Raw genomic sequence first — 14550 nt, 5'->3', positions numbered from 1 at the left:
CCTGACATGTTTCCTAGCGTGTTTCCTGCCTGACATGTTTCTGGCGTGTTTCCTGACGTGTTTCTTCCTGGTGTTTCCTGACGTGTTTCCTGACGTGTTTCCTGACATGTTTCTGACGTGTTTCCTGGCGTGTTTCCTGACATATTTCTGGCGTGTTTCCTGACATGTTTCTGGCGTGTTTCCTGACGTGTTTCTGATGTTTCCTGACGTGTTTCTGACATGTTTCTGATGTTTCCTGATGTTTCTACATGTTTCCCTGACGTGTTTCCTGGCGTGTTTCCTGACGTGTTTCTGACATATTTCTGTGTTTCCTGACATATTTCCTGGCGTGTTTCCTAGCGTGTTTCCTGACATGTTTCCTGACGTGTTTCCTGACATGTTTCCTGGCGTGTTTCCTGGCGTGTTTCTGACATGTTTCCTGGCGTGTTTCCTAGCGTGTTTCTGACATGTTTCCTGGCGTGTTTCCTGACATATTTCCTGGCGTGTTTCCTGGCGTGTTTCCTGACATGTTTCCTGCGTGTTTCCTAGCGTTTCCTGACATGTTTCCTGACGTGTTTCCTGGCGTGTTTCCTGACATATTTCTGGCGTGTTTCTGACATGTTTCCTGACGTGTTTCTGTTTCTATTTCCTGACATGTTTCCTTGTTTCCTGGCGTATTTCTGGCGTGTTTCCTGACATGTTCCTGGCGTGTTTCCTGACAGTTTCCTGACATGTTTCCTGGCGTGTTTCTAGCGTGTTTCCTGACATGTTTCCTGACATGTTTCTGGCGTGTTTCCTGACATGTTTCCTAGCGTGTTTCTGGCGTGTTTCCTGACGTGTTTCCTGACGTGTTCCTGACGTGTTTCTAGCGTGTTTCCTGGCGTGTTTCCTGGCGTGTTTCCTGACATATTTCCTGCGTGTTTCTGACATGTTTCCTGACATGTTTCCTGGCGTGTTTCTGACATGTTTCCTGGCGTGTTTCTGGCGTGTTTCCTAGCGTGTTTCCTACATGTTTCCTAGCGTTTTCTGACATATTTCCTGACGTGTTTCCTGACATGTTTCCTGACGTGTTTCCTGTCGTGTTTCCTGACGTGTTTCCTGACGTGTTTCCTGACATATTTCCTGACGTGTTTCCTGACGTGTTTCCTGGCGTGTTTCCTGGCGTGTTTCCTGCGTGATTTCCTGGCGTGTTTCCTGGCGTGTTTCTGGCGTGTTTCCTGACATGTTTCCTGGCGTGTTTCCTGACATGTTTCTGACATGTTTCTAGCGTGTTTCCTGACATGTTTTGTTTCCTGACTTGTTTCCTAGCGTGTTTCTGCATGTTTCCTGCGTGTTTCCTGACATGTTTCTGACATGTTTCCTGACGTGTTTCTGTGTTTCCTGGCGTGTTTCCTGACATGTTTCCTGACATGTTTCTTGTTCCTATTTCCTGACATATTTCCTGGCGTGTTTCCTGACATATTTCCTGACGTGTTTCCTGACGTGTTTCTGACATGTTTCCTGACGTGTTTCTGGCGTGTTTCCTGACATATTTCCTGACGTGTTTCCTGACATATTTCCTGACATGTTTCCTGGCGTGTTTCCTGACGTGTTTCCTGACATGTTTCCTGACATGTTTTCTGACATGTTTCCTGACGTGTTTCCTGACCTGTTGTTTCTACATGTTCCCTGACGTGTTTCCTGACGTGTTTCCTGACATGTTTCCTGGCGTGTTTCCTGACGTGTTCCTGACGTTTCCTGGCGTGTTTCCTGACGTGTTTCCTGACATATTTCCTGGCGTGTTTCCTGACGTGTTTCTGGCGTGTTTCCTGGCGTGTTTCCTGACATGTTTCCTGACGTTTTCTGACATATTTCCTGGCGTGTTTCCTGATGTTCCTGACATATTTCTAGCGTGTTTTTCCTGGCGTGTTTCTGACATATTTCCTGACGTGTTTCCTGCGTGTTTCTGGCGTGTTTCTGACGTGTTTCCTGTGTTTCCTGACATGTTTCCTGGCGTTTCCTGACATGTTTCTAGCGTGTTTCTGACGTGTTTCCTGATGTGTTTCCTGACATGTTTCCTGACGTGTTTCCTGACATGTTTCCTGACATATTTCCTGACGTGTTTCCTGACATATTTCCTGACGTGTTTCCTGACGTGTTTCCTGACGTGTTTCCTGACATATTTCCTGACATGTTTACTGACATATTTCCTGACGTGTTTCCTGTCGTGTTTCCTGACGTGTTTCCTGACGTGTTTCCTGACATATTTCCTGACGTGTTTCCTGACGTGTTTCCTGACATTTCTGACGTGTTCCTGACATGTTTCCTGGCGTGTTTCCTGGCGTGTTTCCTGACATGTTTTCTAGCGTGTTTCTGACATGTTTCCTAACGTGTTTCCTGAGTGTTTCTGACATATTTCCTGGCGTGTTTTCCTGACATATTTCTATTTCCTAGCGTGTTTCTGACATATTTCCTGACGTGTTTCCTGACATGTTTCCTGACGTGTTTCCTGACGTGTTTCCTGACATGTTTCCTGACGTGTTTCCGTATTTCTGATATGTTTCCTGACATATTTCCTGACGTGTTTCCTGACGTGTTTCCTGACATGTTTCCTGACGTGTTTCCTGACGTGTTTCCTGACGTGTTTCCTGACGTGTTTCCTGACATGTTTCCTGACGTGTTTCCTGACGTGTTTCCTGACGTGTTTCCTGACATATTTCCTGACGTGTTTCCTGATGTGTTTCCTGACATATTTCCTGACGTGTTTCCTGACATGTTTCCTGGCGTGTTTCCTGTTTCTGCGTGTTTCCTGACGTGTTTCCTAGCGTGTTTCTGGCTGACGTGTTTCTGACATGTTTCCTGATGTGTTTCCTGGCGTGTTTCCTGGCGTGTTTCCTGAGCGTGTTTCCTGACGTGTTTCCTGACATGTTTCTGGCGTGTTTCCTGACGTTTTCTGACGTTCCTGGCGTGTTCCTGATGTTTCCTGGCGTGTTTCCTGACATGTTTCCTAGCGTGTTTCCTGGCGTATTTCTGGCGTTTCTAGCGTGTTTCCTGACATGTGTTTTCCTGGCGTGTTTCCTGGCGTGTTTCCTGACGTGTTTCTGGCGTGTTTCCTGACATGTTTCCTGGCGTGTTTCCTGCGTGTTTCCTGACATGTTTCCTGGCGTGTTTCCTGGCGTGTTTCCTGACATGTTTCCTGACATGTTTCTAGCGTGTTTCCTGACATGTTTCCTGACGTGTTTCCTGACATGTTTCTGGCATGTTTCCTGGCGTGTTTCGACATGTTTCCTGACGTGTTTGATGTGTTTCTACGTGTTTCCTGACATGTTTCCTGACGTGTTTCCTGGCATATTTCCTGGCGTTTCCTGACATGTTTCCTGGCGTGTTTCTGACATGTTTCCTAGCGTGTTTCCTGGCGTGTTTCCTGACATATTTCCTAGCGTGTTTCCTGACGTGTTTGACATTTTCTGGCATGTTTCCTGACGTGTTTCCTGACGTGTTTCCTAGCGTGTTTCCTGACATGTTTCCTGACGTGTTTCAGCATGTTTCCTGACATATTTCTAGCGTGTTTCCTGACATGTTTCCTGACGTGTTTCTAGCGTGTTTCTAGCGTGTTTCCTGACATGTTTCTAGCGTGTTTCTAGCGTGTTTCCTGGCGTGTTTCCTGCGTGTTTCTGATGTGTTTCCTGATGTTTTCCTGGCGTGTTTCCTGACATGTTTCCTGACATGTTCCTGACGTGTTTCTGACATGTTTCTGGCGTGTTTCTAGCGTGTTCCTGACATATTTCCTGGCGTGTTTCCTGATGTTTCTAGCGTTCCTGACATATTTCCTGGCGTGTTTCCTGCGTGTTTCTAGCGTGTTTCCTGACGTTTCCTGCGTGTTTCCTGGCGTGTTTCCTGACATGTTTCCTGGCGTGTTTCCTGACGTGTTTCCTGACATGTTTCTGACGTTTCCTGACATGTTTCCTGACGGTTTCCTGACGTGTTTCCTGGCGTGTTTCCTGACATGTTTCCTGGCGTGTCCTGGCGTGTTTCCTGATGTGTTTCCTGACATGTTTCTGGCGTGTTTCTAGCGTTTCCTGACGTGTTTCCTGGCGTGTTTCTGACGTGTTTCCTGACATGTTTCCTGACGTGTTTCCTGACATATTTCCTGACATGTTTCTGACATGTTTCTGACGTGTTTCCTGACATGTTTCTGACATGTTTCTGACATGTTTCCTGACGTTTCCTGACATGTTTCCTGACGTGTTTCCTGACATGTTTCTAGCGTGTTTCCTAGCGTGTTTCCTGACATGTTTCCTGACATATTTCCTGGCGTGTTTCCTGACGTGTTTCTGACTTTTCTGACATGTTTCCTGGCGTGTTTCCTGACATGTTTCCTGACATGTTTCCTGACGTGTTTCCTAGCGTGTTTCTGACGTATTTCCCTGACATGTTTCCTGACGTGTTTCTAGCGTGTTTCCTGACATGTTTCCTGACATGTTTCCTGACATGTTTCCTGACGTGTTTCCTGATATTTCCTGACGTGTTTCCTGACGTGTTTCCTGACCTGTTTCCTGACGTGTTTCCTGACGTGTTTCCTGACGTGTTTCCTGTCAAGTTTCCTGACATATTTCCTGACGTGTTTCCTGACGTGTTTCTGACATTTCCTTGTTTCTGACATGTTTCTGGCGTGTTTCCTGACGTGTTTCCTGATATTTCCTGGCGTGTTTCCTTTCCTGACATTTCCTGACGTGTTTCTAGCGTGTGTTTCCTGACATGTTTACTGACATTTCCTGTTTCCTGGCGTTTCTGTTTCCTAGTGTTTCTGACATGTTTCCTGACGTGTTTCCTGTCATGTTTCCTGACATGTTTCCTGACGTGTTTCCTGACATGTTTCCTGACTTGTTTCCTGTCATCTTTCCTGACATGTTTCCTGACGTGTTTCCTGACATGTTTCCTGACGTGTTTCCTGACATGTTTCCTGACATGTTTCCTGACGTGTTTCCTGACGTGTTTCCTGACGTGTTTCCTGTCATCTTTCCTGACATGTTTCCTGACGTGTTTCCTGACGTGTTTCCTGTCCTCTGGACCGTGACTTCCTGATAACACACCTGTACAGCTTCCTAGGCTCCACATGGAGCTCACACACAGGATAAACCTCCAGGTGCACACCTGTTTGTCATCATGACGACAGACCAGATCATGACATCAATACCACCGATCACGTATTGTACTGTAAGCAATAACTCCTCTTCAGTGAGCTCCGACCACGGTCTTCATCACAGACTCAACGGTCTTCATCACAGACAGGTGTGTGGTCACCACCATTAATAAATGACTCACAACACGAGCCTCCTCAGGTCTTCATCCTCACTTTAGTTACATTCAGAGTTCACATTCAGAAAAACACTGTGATGATGAACCCTTTGATGTCTCTGAGCCTGACCCTCCTCCCAGAGGAGCGATCGCACACACACACACACACACACACTCACACACACTCACGGCTCACGCTGCTCTACAGTCCATCATCATCACGTTTAATACATAACACTGAACTGTTTGTGCATGATGATGATGATGATGATATTCATGGCAGGTGGAGGGACCGACTCTAAACACAGAATCCAGATCAGTTACCCAAAACAAAGATATCCAGAGTACTACCGAGGTGATGTTGTGTATTTTAATTAAATGGCAATAAACAGAATGCACCGTATAAACATGTCGCCTCACATGCCGGCGGTGCGTTCAGGCTCCTCCGGCCTCAGCCCGGTGCGTTCAGGCTCCTCTGGCCTCAGCCCGGCTCGGTGCAGTACTCCAGAGGGACGTCCAGACCCACCACCGGACCCACAGCGCTGAGCCACGACAGCACGTAGTTCACCGGCCTGCACACACACACACACACACACACATACACACACACACATACATACATACATATACACACACACACACACGCTTCAAGTTGCTGCAGCATTAACCTCCATGGACATCAGGCTCCGCCCCCTGGCTCCTCCTACCGGCGTTGCTCCCGAGCCGCCTGCAGCACGGGCCTCATGAACTCCTCCGTCCGGCAGGGGTGGAGCATGAAGAAGGGCTGACCCAGCAGAGGATGCTCCTACACAGAGGGGAGGGGTCAGTGGAGTGGGGGGTGGGGGGGGAGCTGCAGAGTGATGGTGTTCAGAGGGGGGGGGGGGTCAGTGGAGGGGGGGGGGTACCTGCAGAGTGATGGTGTTCAGGGGGCTGCTCTGAAGGCGGAGCCTGAAGTTGGGGTGGACGGAGCTCCACACCTCCTCCAGTGATAGGCTCCTCCCCCCTGATGACACGCGAGGAAGAAGATGAAGCACCAACACATCCTGAGGGCATGTGTGTGTGTGTGAAAGTATGTGTATGTGTGTGTATGTTTATATGTGTGTGTGTGTGTGTGTTTATATGTGTGTGTGTATATGTGTGTGTATGTGTGTATATATGTATGTATGTGTATGTGTGTGTGTATATATGTATGTGTGTGTGTATGTGTGTATATGTGTGTATGTGTGTATATATGTATGTATGTGTGTGTATATGTGTGTATGTGTATATGTATGTGTGTATATGTGTCTATATGTATGTGTGTATAAGTGTGTACGTGTGTGTGTGTATATATTAGGGCTGTGAAACGATTACAATTTTTAATCGGGTTAATCACAGGTTTCTGTGGATTAATCATGATTAATCACATATTATCGATATTCTCGGTATATTTTGTGAGAAAATAGAGATTTATGACAAAAGACGGATATATACATTTATACATTCTTCTATACAATGGTGCTGCAACTCAGCAGTTATTTAGCAGTTTTCTTCCATATGGAACATTAATACATCTTCATCCTAAACAGAATGTTTAACCCTCCTGTTACCTTTCGGGTCAATTTGACCCCATTCAATGTTTAATGTCGGTGTTCTTTGGGGTCAATTTGACCCCAGGCTGTTTTTCACTGTGTCAAACATATAAGAAATATCAACTTTTTTATATATTTAATGGGCTATTTAGGTAGTCAACAAACAAACATAAAGTACCTCACACTTAAACTTGGGAAGCAATATTAATTCTGATAATTTTCTGTAGGTTTTAATTGCTGGGGTCAAATTGACCCCGAGGGTAAAATATGTTAGTAAATGTAAAGGAGGGTTAACCTCTTCCACTCCACTGAGGACGCCGGCGTCCTTAAGCCCCTCCCTTCCTTTAAACGGCTCGCTCACGCAGACCACGTCAATAAACATGGGCATGTTTGGTATCCCAGCATTCAACACATCCTCATCTTTGCAAAGAACATATACATTTCTTTTATTTCGTAATAATTTTTCACAAGAGGAGCCCTAACACACAATGTCTAAAGTCGCGATCAATGCAGCAAGTCGGGTCTTGCAACATTTCGACGGAGAAAACGTACAGAATACACTTTCTAAGTAGATGTATTCTATTCCTTCCGTAAAGGCTCCCCACCTGACTATCACCTTGTGGCCTACCGGACTGCCAGGAACCTCAGGGTGACACTCGACTGATCAACTCTCCCTGACGGCCAACACATCGCTGCGACGACGCGCGTTCCTAGGTACATGCTGCACAACATCAGGGAATACGTCCTGTAGTCAACTATGTTACGAGGAAATATTGTACTACCATCTTCTTGTTCTTACAGGTTTGTGCTCTGGGTTTGCATGGCCCCATGAAAGTCTTTTGGATAAATGCGTCTGCTAAATGACATGTAATGTAATGTAATGTATTAGCGGAGGTATTAGCGGAAGTACTAGCGGAAGTTAGCAAAGAGCTAGCGGACTCAGAAAAGGTAAAAAGTTTTACAAAAAAACTTTTTTTTGGTGCGCTGTGTCTTCCCTGACAGTAACGTGTTGAAGCCAGGAGACCGCGCTGTCTTTGCCGGGCCATGAACACGGTGATTTGCTCCGTTTTTGTTTGACTACATTTCATGAGTAACAGTTAGGGGGGTGCTCGTGACTTTTCATGCGCGAAGACCGGCATCTGAACTCTGCGGCGACCGCGATCGACATATTGAGCACCCCTGCATTAAAACATTGGTGCAAGTGACTTTTTTTCGTCCCGATGTGCGCACACACGCCGGCATCCGGCGAGACGGGGATCTGAGTCGTGTTAACGCGACACTAGAGACAGAATGACGCGCTGCTGGAGAGACGACCAACAACAGACGGATTGGAAGCTCATTCTGCGCATGCGTTAAATGCGTTAAAAAAAATAACGAAGTTAAACCTGTAATTTAATTAACTGAGTTAACGCGTTATTTTCCACAGCACTAGTATATATGTATGTGTGTGTATGTGTGTGTATGTGTGTATATATGTATGTATGTGTGTGTGTATATGTGTCTATATGTATGTGTGTATAAGTGTACGTGTGTGTGTGTACGTGTGTATATATGTGTGTGTGTATAAGTGTGTGTGTGTGTGTGTGTGTGTGTCTCACCCTGAGTGGAGGCTCTGAAGTAGAGCACAGGTGTGGCGTAGCTGCAGGAGTGCAGGATGTGATACTCGTACTGAAGCACCTGGCTGCTGCCTCCAGACGCCACGCAGACTCCGTCATCTTCATCATCCTCCTCATCCTCAGCGATGTCACCGCTGGCGCCGAGACCTGACTGGAGGAAGAGACAGTGGTGATGAACGGCGTCAGAGGTCAGAGGTCAGAGCTTGTTGTTTAGATAAGTGTTGGCGTGTTTCACCTCCTCCTCCTCCTCCTCCTCCTCCCGGGAATGACTGGAAGCCGGTGGCACCGAGTCTGAACCGGATCCGCTCCTGAGAGCGGTCTTCCTCAGGTAGCCCTCCTCCGAACCCTGCGGCCCCCGGATGAGAAAGCACCGTTAACCACGTTCAGGGGCCCCGACAGCAGGTCTATGACCCCCTGACCTCCTCACCTGGACCCCTGACCTCCTCACCTGGAGCCCCTGACCTCCTCACCTGACCCCCTGACCTCCTCACCTGGACCTCCTGACCTCCTCACCTGGAGCCCCTGACCTCCTCACCTGGACCCCCTGACCTCACCTGGAGCCCCTGACCTCCTCACCTGACCCCCTGACCTCCTCACCTGGACCTCCTGACCTCCTCACCTGGACCCCTGACCTCCTCACCCTGACCCCCTGACCTCCTCACCCTGACCCCCTGACCTCCTCACCTGGACCCCCTGACCTCCTCACCTGGACCCCCTGACCTCCTCACCCTGACCCCCTGACCTCCTCACCTGGACCCCCTGACCTCCTCACCTGGACCCCTGACCTCCTCACCTGGACCCCTGACCTCCTCACCTGGACCCCCTGACCTCCTCACCCTGACCCCCTGACCTCCTCACCTGGACCCCCTGACCTCCTCACCTGGACCCCTGACCTCCTCACCTGACCCCCTGACCTCCTCACCTGGACCCCCTGACCTCCTCACCTGGACCCCCTCCCAGCTCCAGCCGTCCCTCAGCTGCTCTGACCGCTGCAGGAGGAGCCGACAGCAGCGGCGGAAGTCGTCCTCCTCCAGCCCGCTGCAGCTCATCTGTGAAAGGGGGAGGAGCCTTACGGTCATCTGTGAAAGGGGGAGGAGCCACATGACCACGCTCTTCTTTCCAATGTTACAGGTTTTCCTTTACATCGGACACGTTGTGGTCCTGGTGTCCCGAGCTCGGTGGAGCTCAGACTCCGTTCACTGCTTTGTTATTCATGTTTTTATTCCCCTGAGGAACATGTTGATGACAATAAACATGAGCTGTCTTCATATTTACTGTATACAGTTCTGACATTACGTCCTGTATATATATATATATATATAATATATATATATATAAATAGATATATGTAAATATATATATAAATATATATTTATATATATAGAGAGAGAAAATATGTAATATATAGTCAATACATATATATACAGGACTGTCTCAGAAAATTAGAATATTGTGATGAAGTTCTTTATTTTCTGTAATGCAATTAAAAAAACAAAAATGTCATGCATTCTGGATTCATTACAAATCAACTGAAATATTGCAAGCCTTTTATTCTTTTAATATTGCTGATTATGGCTTACAGCTTAAGAAAACTCAAATATCCTATCTCTAAATATTAGAATATCATGAAAAAGTATACTAGTAGGGTATTAAACAAATCACTTGAATTGTCTAATTAACCCAAACACCTGCAAGGGTTTCCTGAGCCTTGACAAACACTCAGCTGTTATAAATCTTTTTTTTTTACTTGGTCTGAGGAAATATTAAAATTTTATGAGATAGGATTTTAGTTTTCTTAAGCTGTAAGCCATAATCAGCAATATTAAAAGAATAAAAGGCTTGCAATATTTCAGTTGATTTGTAATGAATCCAGAATGCATGACATTTTTGTTTTTTAAATTGCATTACAGAAAATAAAGAACTTTATCACAATATTCTAATTTTCTGAGACAGTCCTGTATATAGAGAAAGAGAGACTGTGGTTTGACAGTAGTGTTCACATGTTTTGCTCCAGTAAAATATTAATAATAATATTTCAAAATACTCCCAACTCCCAGTACACTGAGTATTACCCGCACTACTACTTTAAACTGATATGGCAGGCTGAATAATAACCAGTAACTCCTGTGAACTGTGGTGAAGTAGAAGTACACGGTAGCACGAGTACCTCAGAATACAGTGTACATGAGCCTCCAGCACAAGTTCCTCGGAACACTTGTAGGATAGTAGTAGTACTTCTACCTCTGAGTACCGGTGTTACGGTTTAAAAAGTATGTATATGAGAGGGTTTGACACAGGCATTCAGGAGGACAGCTATACGTGTTCTCTCCCCTATTCTTCGAACGTCCGTCGTAACCACGACAACAACGGGCGCGTTCGGCTGAGAAGTGGCGGGTTACCAGGGTCGCCTGTGAAACCGTAACACCGGTAACATTCAGACCCAACAGACACACACACACACACACACTCAAACACACGCGCACACACGCCGGGACATGGGGAAACACTCACCGCTGGAAGGAGATGCAGAATCAGCGCTTCACTTCCGGGTAGTGAGATCACGTGACTTCTCCAGTCGCCTTTTAGAAAATGATGATGCAGATCTGTCAAATAACATGTCAGACTTGCACAATTAAAAATACAGATTAAATGAAATAAATATGGAGTCCTATTTTGAAGGACTCCAAGATTTGAGTCTGTGAATGACTCCGTGCGTCCTGCTGTTCGTCAGCTCCACCGCTAGATGGCAGCAGCGACCCGAGGAGAAGGTCTCAGCGTCAGATGTGTGTTCACTTCACAGGGCAGGGATGACGTATGTGTCCAGGTTGAGAAGCCTCCGAGGATACATTGTGAGTTTATAAATAAACTGCTGGGGGACGTTTTAGGATACACTGAGCTCCTCTCTCCTTATGGACGCTTAGGATACACTGAGCTCCTCTCTCCTCTCCTCTCTCCTTATGGATGCTTAGGATACACTGAGCTCCTCCTCTCCTCTCTCCTTATGGACGCTGAGAGATACCCTCTCCTTATGGACGTTTAGGATACACTGAGCTCCTCTCCTCTCTCCTTATGGACGTTTAGGATACACTGAGCTCCTCTCCTCTCTCTCCTTATGGACGTTTAGGATACACTGAGCACCTCTCTCCTCTCCTCTCTACTTGTGGATGAATTTTCATCTCTCCATCACACATTATTAACTCTGCTTCCTCCTCAGAGTCCTTGTGGCTTCACGTCTCATCGGGTCCATTGGACCTGGCTGGGTCTGGAGCCGGTCCTGTCTCCTTGGCCCCGCCTCCTGCCAAATGGCCCTGGCCTCCATGACCCTGCTGATGCCCCGCCCACTCCTCCTCTCTACCTCTATCTGATGGATCCTGGAGGTCTGGATCGTGGTCCATGACGACTACCAACTATTCATACACTCTGGCAGACTCAGTGAATGTGTTGTTACTCTGTCAGGATTCCTTCTGTAAAGATGACATCTATTGTTCATCTGGTCACATGACATCTATTGTTCATCTGGTCACATGACATCTATTGTTCATCTGGTCACATGACATCTATTGTTCATCTGGTCACATGACATCCATTGTTCATCTGGTCACATGACATCTATTGTTCATCTGGTCACATGACATCTATTGTTCATCTGGTCACATGACATCTATTGTTCATCTGGTCTCATGACATCTATTGTTCATCTGGTCACATGACATCTATTGTTCATCTGGTCACATGACATCTATTGTTCATCTGGTCACATGACATCTATTGTTCATCTGGTCACATGACATCTATTGTTCATCTGGTCACATGACATCTATTGTTCACCTGGTCACATGACATCTATTGTTCATCTGGTCACATGACATCTATTGTTCATCTGGTCACATGACATCTAGTGTTCATCTGGTCACATGACATCTATTGTTCATCTGGTCACATGACATATATTGTTCATCTGGTCACATGACATCTATTGTTCATCTGGTCACATGACATCTATTGTCCATCTGGTCACATGACATCTATTGTTCATCTGGTCACATGACATCTATTGTTCATCTGGTCACATGACATCTATTGTTCATCTGGTCTCATGACATCTATTGTTCATCTGGTCACATGACATCTATTGTTCATCTGGTCACATGACATCTATTGTTCATCTGGTCACATGACATCTATTGTTCATCTGGTCACATGACATCTATTGTTCATCTGGTCACATGACATCTATTGTTCATCTGGTCACATGACATCTATTGTTCATCTGGTCTCATGACATCTATTGTTCATCTGGTCTCATGACATCTATTGTTCATCTAGTCACATGACATCTATTGTTCATCTGGTCTCATGACATCTATTGTTCATCTGGTCACATGACATCTATTGTTCATCTGGTCACATGACATCTATTGTTCATCTGGTCACATGACATCTATTGTTCATCTGGTCTCATGACATCTATTGTTCATCTAGTCACATGACATCTATTGTTCATCTGGTCACATGACATCTATTGTTCATCTGGTCACATGACATCTATTGTTCATCTGGTCACATGACATCTATTGTTCATCTGGTCACATGACATCTATTGTTCATCTGGTCACATGACATCTATTGTTCACCTGGTCACATGACATCTATTGTTCATCTGGTCACATGACATCTATTGTTCATCTGGTCACATGACATCTATTGTTCATCTGGTCACATGACATCTATTGTTCATCTGGTCACATGACATCTATTGTTCATCTGGTCACATGACATCTATTGTTCATCTGGTCACATGACATCTATTGTTCATCTGGTCACATGACATCTATTGTTCATCTGGTCACATGACATCTATTGTTCATCTGGTCACATGACATCTATTGTTCATCTGGTCACATGACATCTATTGTTCATCTGGTCACATGACATCTATTGTTCATCTGGTCACATGACATCTATTGTTCATCTGGTCACATGACATCTATTGTTCATCTGGTCACATGACATCTATTGTTCATCTGGTCACATGACATCTATTGTTCATCTGGTCTCATGACATCTATTGTTCATCTAGTCACATGACATCTATTGTTCATCTGGTCACATGACATCTATTGTTCATCTGGTCACATGACATCTATTGTTCATCTGGTCACATGACATCTATTGTTCATCTGGTCACATGACATCTATTGTTCATCTGGTCACATGACATCTATTGTTCATCTGGTCACATGACATCTATTGTTCTACTGGTCACATGACATCTATTGTTCATCTGGTCACATGGAATCTATTGTTCATCTGGTCACATGACATCTATTGTTCATCTGGTCACATGACATCTATTGTTCATCTGGTCACATGACATCTATTGTTCATCTGGTCACATGACATCTATTGTTCATCTGGTCACATGACATCTATTGTTCATCTGGTCACATGACATCTATTGTTCATCTGGTCACATGACATCTATTGTTCATCTGGTCACATGACATCTATTGTTCATCTGGTCTCATGACATCTATTGTTCATCTGGTCACATGACATCTATTGTTCATCTGGTCTCATGACATCTATTGTTCATCTGGTCACATGACATCTATTGTTCATCTGGTCACATGACATCTATTGTTCATCTGGTCACATGACATCTATTGTTCATCTGGTCACATGACATCTATTGTTCATCTGGTCACATGACATCTATTGTTCACCTGGTCACATGACATCTATTGTTCATCTGGTCACATGACATCTATTGTTCATCTGGTCACATGACATCTATTGTCCATCTGGTCACATGACATCTATTGTTCATCTGGTCACATGACATCTATTGTTCATCTGGTCACATGACATCTATTGTTCATCTGGTCACATGACATCTATTGTTCATCTGGTCACATGACATCTATTGTTCATCTGGTCACATGACATCTATTGTTCATCTGGTCACATGACATCTATTGTTCATCTGGTCACATGACATCTATTGTTCATCTGGTCACATGACATCTATTGTTCATCTGGTCACATGACATCTATTGTTCATCTGGTCACATGACATCTATTGTTCATCTGGTCACATGACATCT

At 45.4% G+C, this 14550-nt stretch overlaps 1 protein-coding gene across 1 annotated transcript; it reads right to left on the bottom strand.

Annotated features, from left to right (window-relative positions):
• Nucleotides 1-5612: 5612 nt before the first annotated feature.
• On the bottom strand, nucleotides 5613-9561 carry atg10 (ATG10 autophagy related 10 homolog (S. cerevisiae)). Its single transcript, XM_056420871.1, has 6 exons — nucleotides 9388-9561; nucleotides 8679-8789; nucleotides 8426-8594; nucleotides 6162-6259; nucleotides 5964-6061; nucleotides 5613-5828 (listed from the first exon to the last, which is right to left on the bottom strand). The coding sequence occupies exons 1-6, from the start codon at nucleotides 9544-9546 to the stop codon at nucleotides 5738-5740; spliced, it is 726 nt and encodes a 241-aa protein (XP_056276846.1). The 5' UTR covers nucleotides 9547-9561; the 3' UTR covers nucleotides 5613-5737.
• Between the last annotated feature and the right edge of the window lie 4989 nt (nucleotides 9562-14550).

This window comes from Pseudoliparis swirei, chromosome 8 (assembly GCF_029220125.1).
Source record: "Pseudoliparis swirei isolate HS2019 ecotype Mariana Trench chromosome 8, NWPU_hadal_v1, whole genome shotgun sequence".
Lineage (NCBI taxonomy): Eukaryota > Metazoa > Chordata > Actinopteri > Perciformes > Liparidae > Pseudoliparis > Pseudoliparis swirei.
The sequence above is the reverse complement of the archived record's forward strand: the minus strand, read 5'-3'. Positions and strand labels throughout refer to the sequence as shown.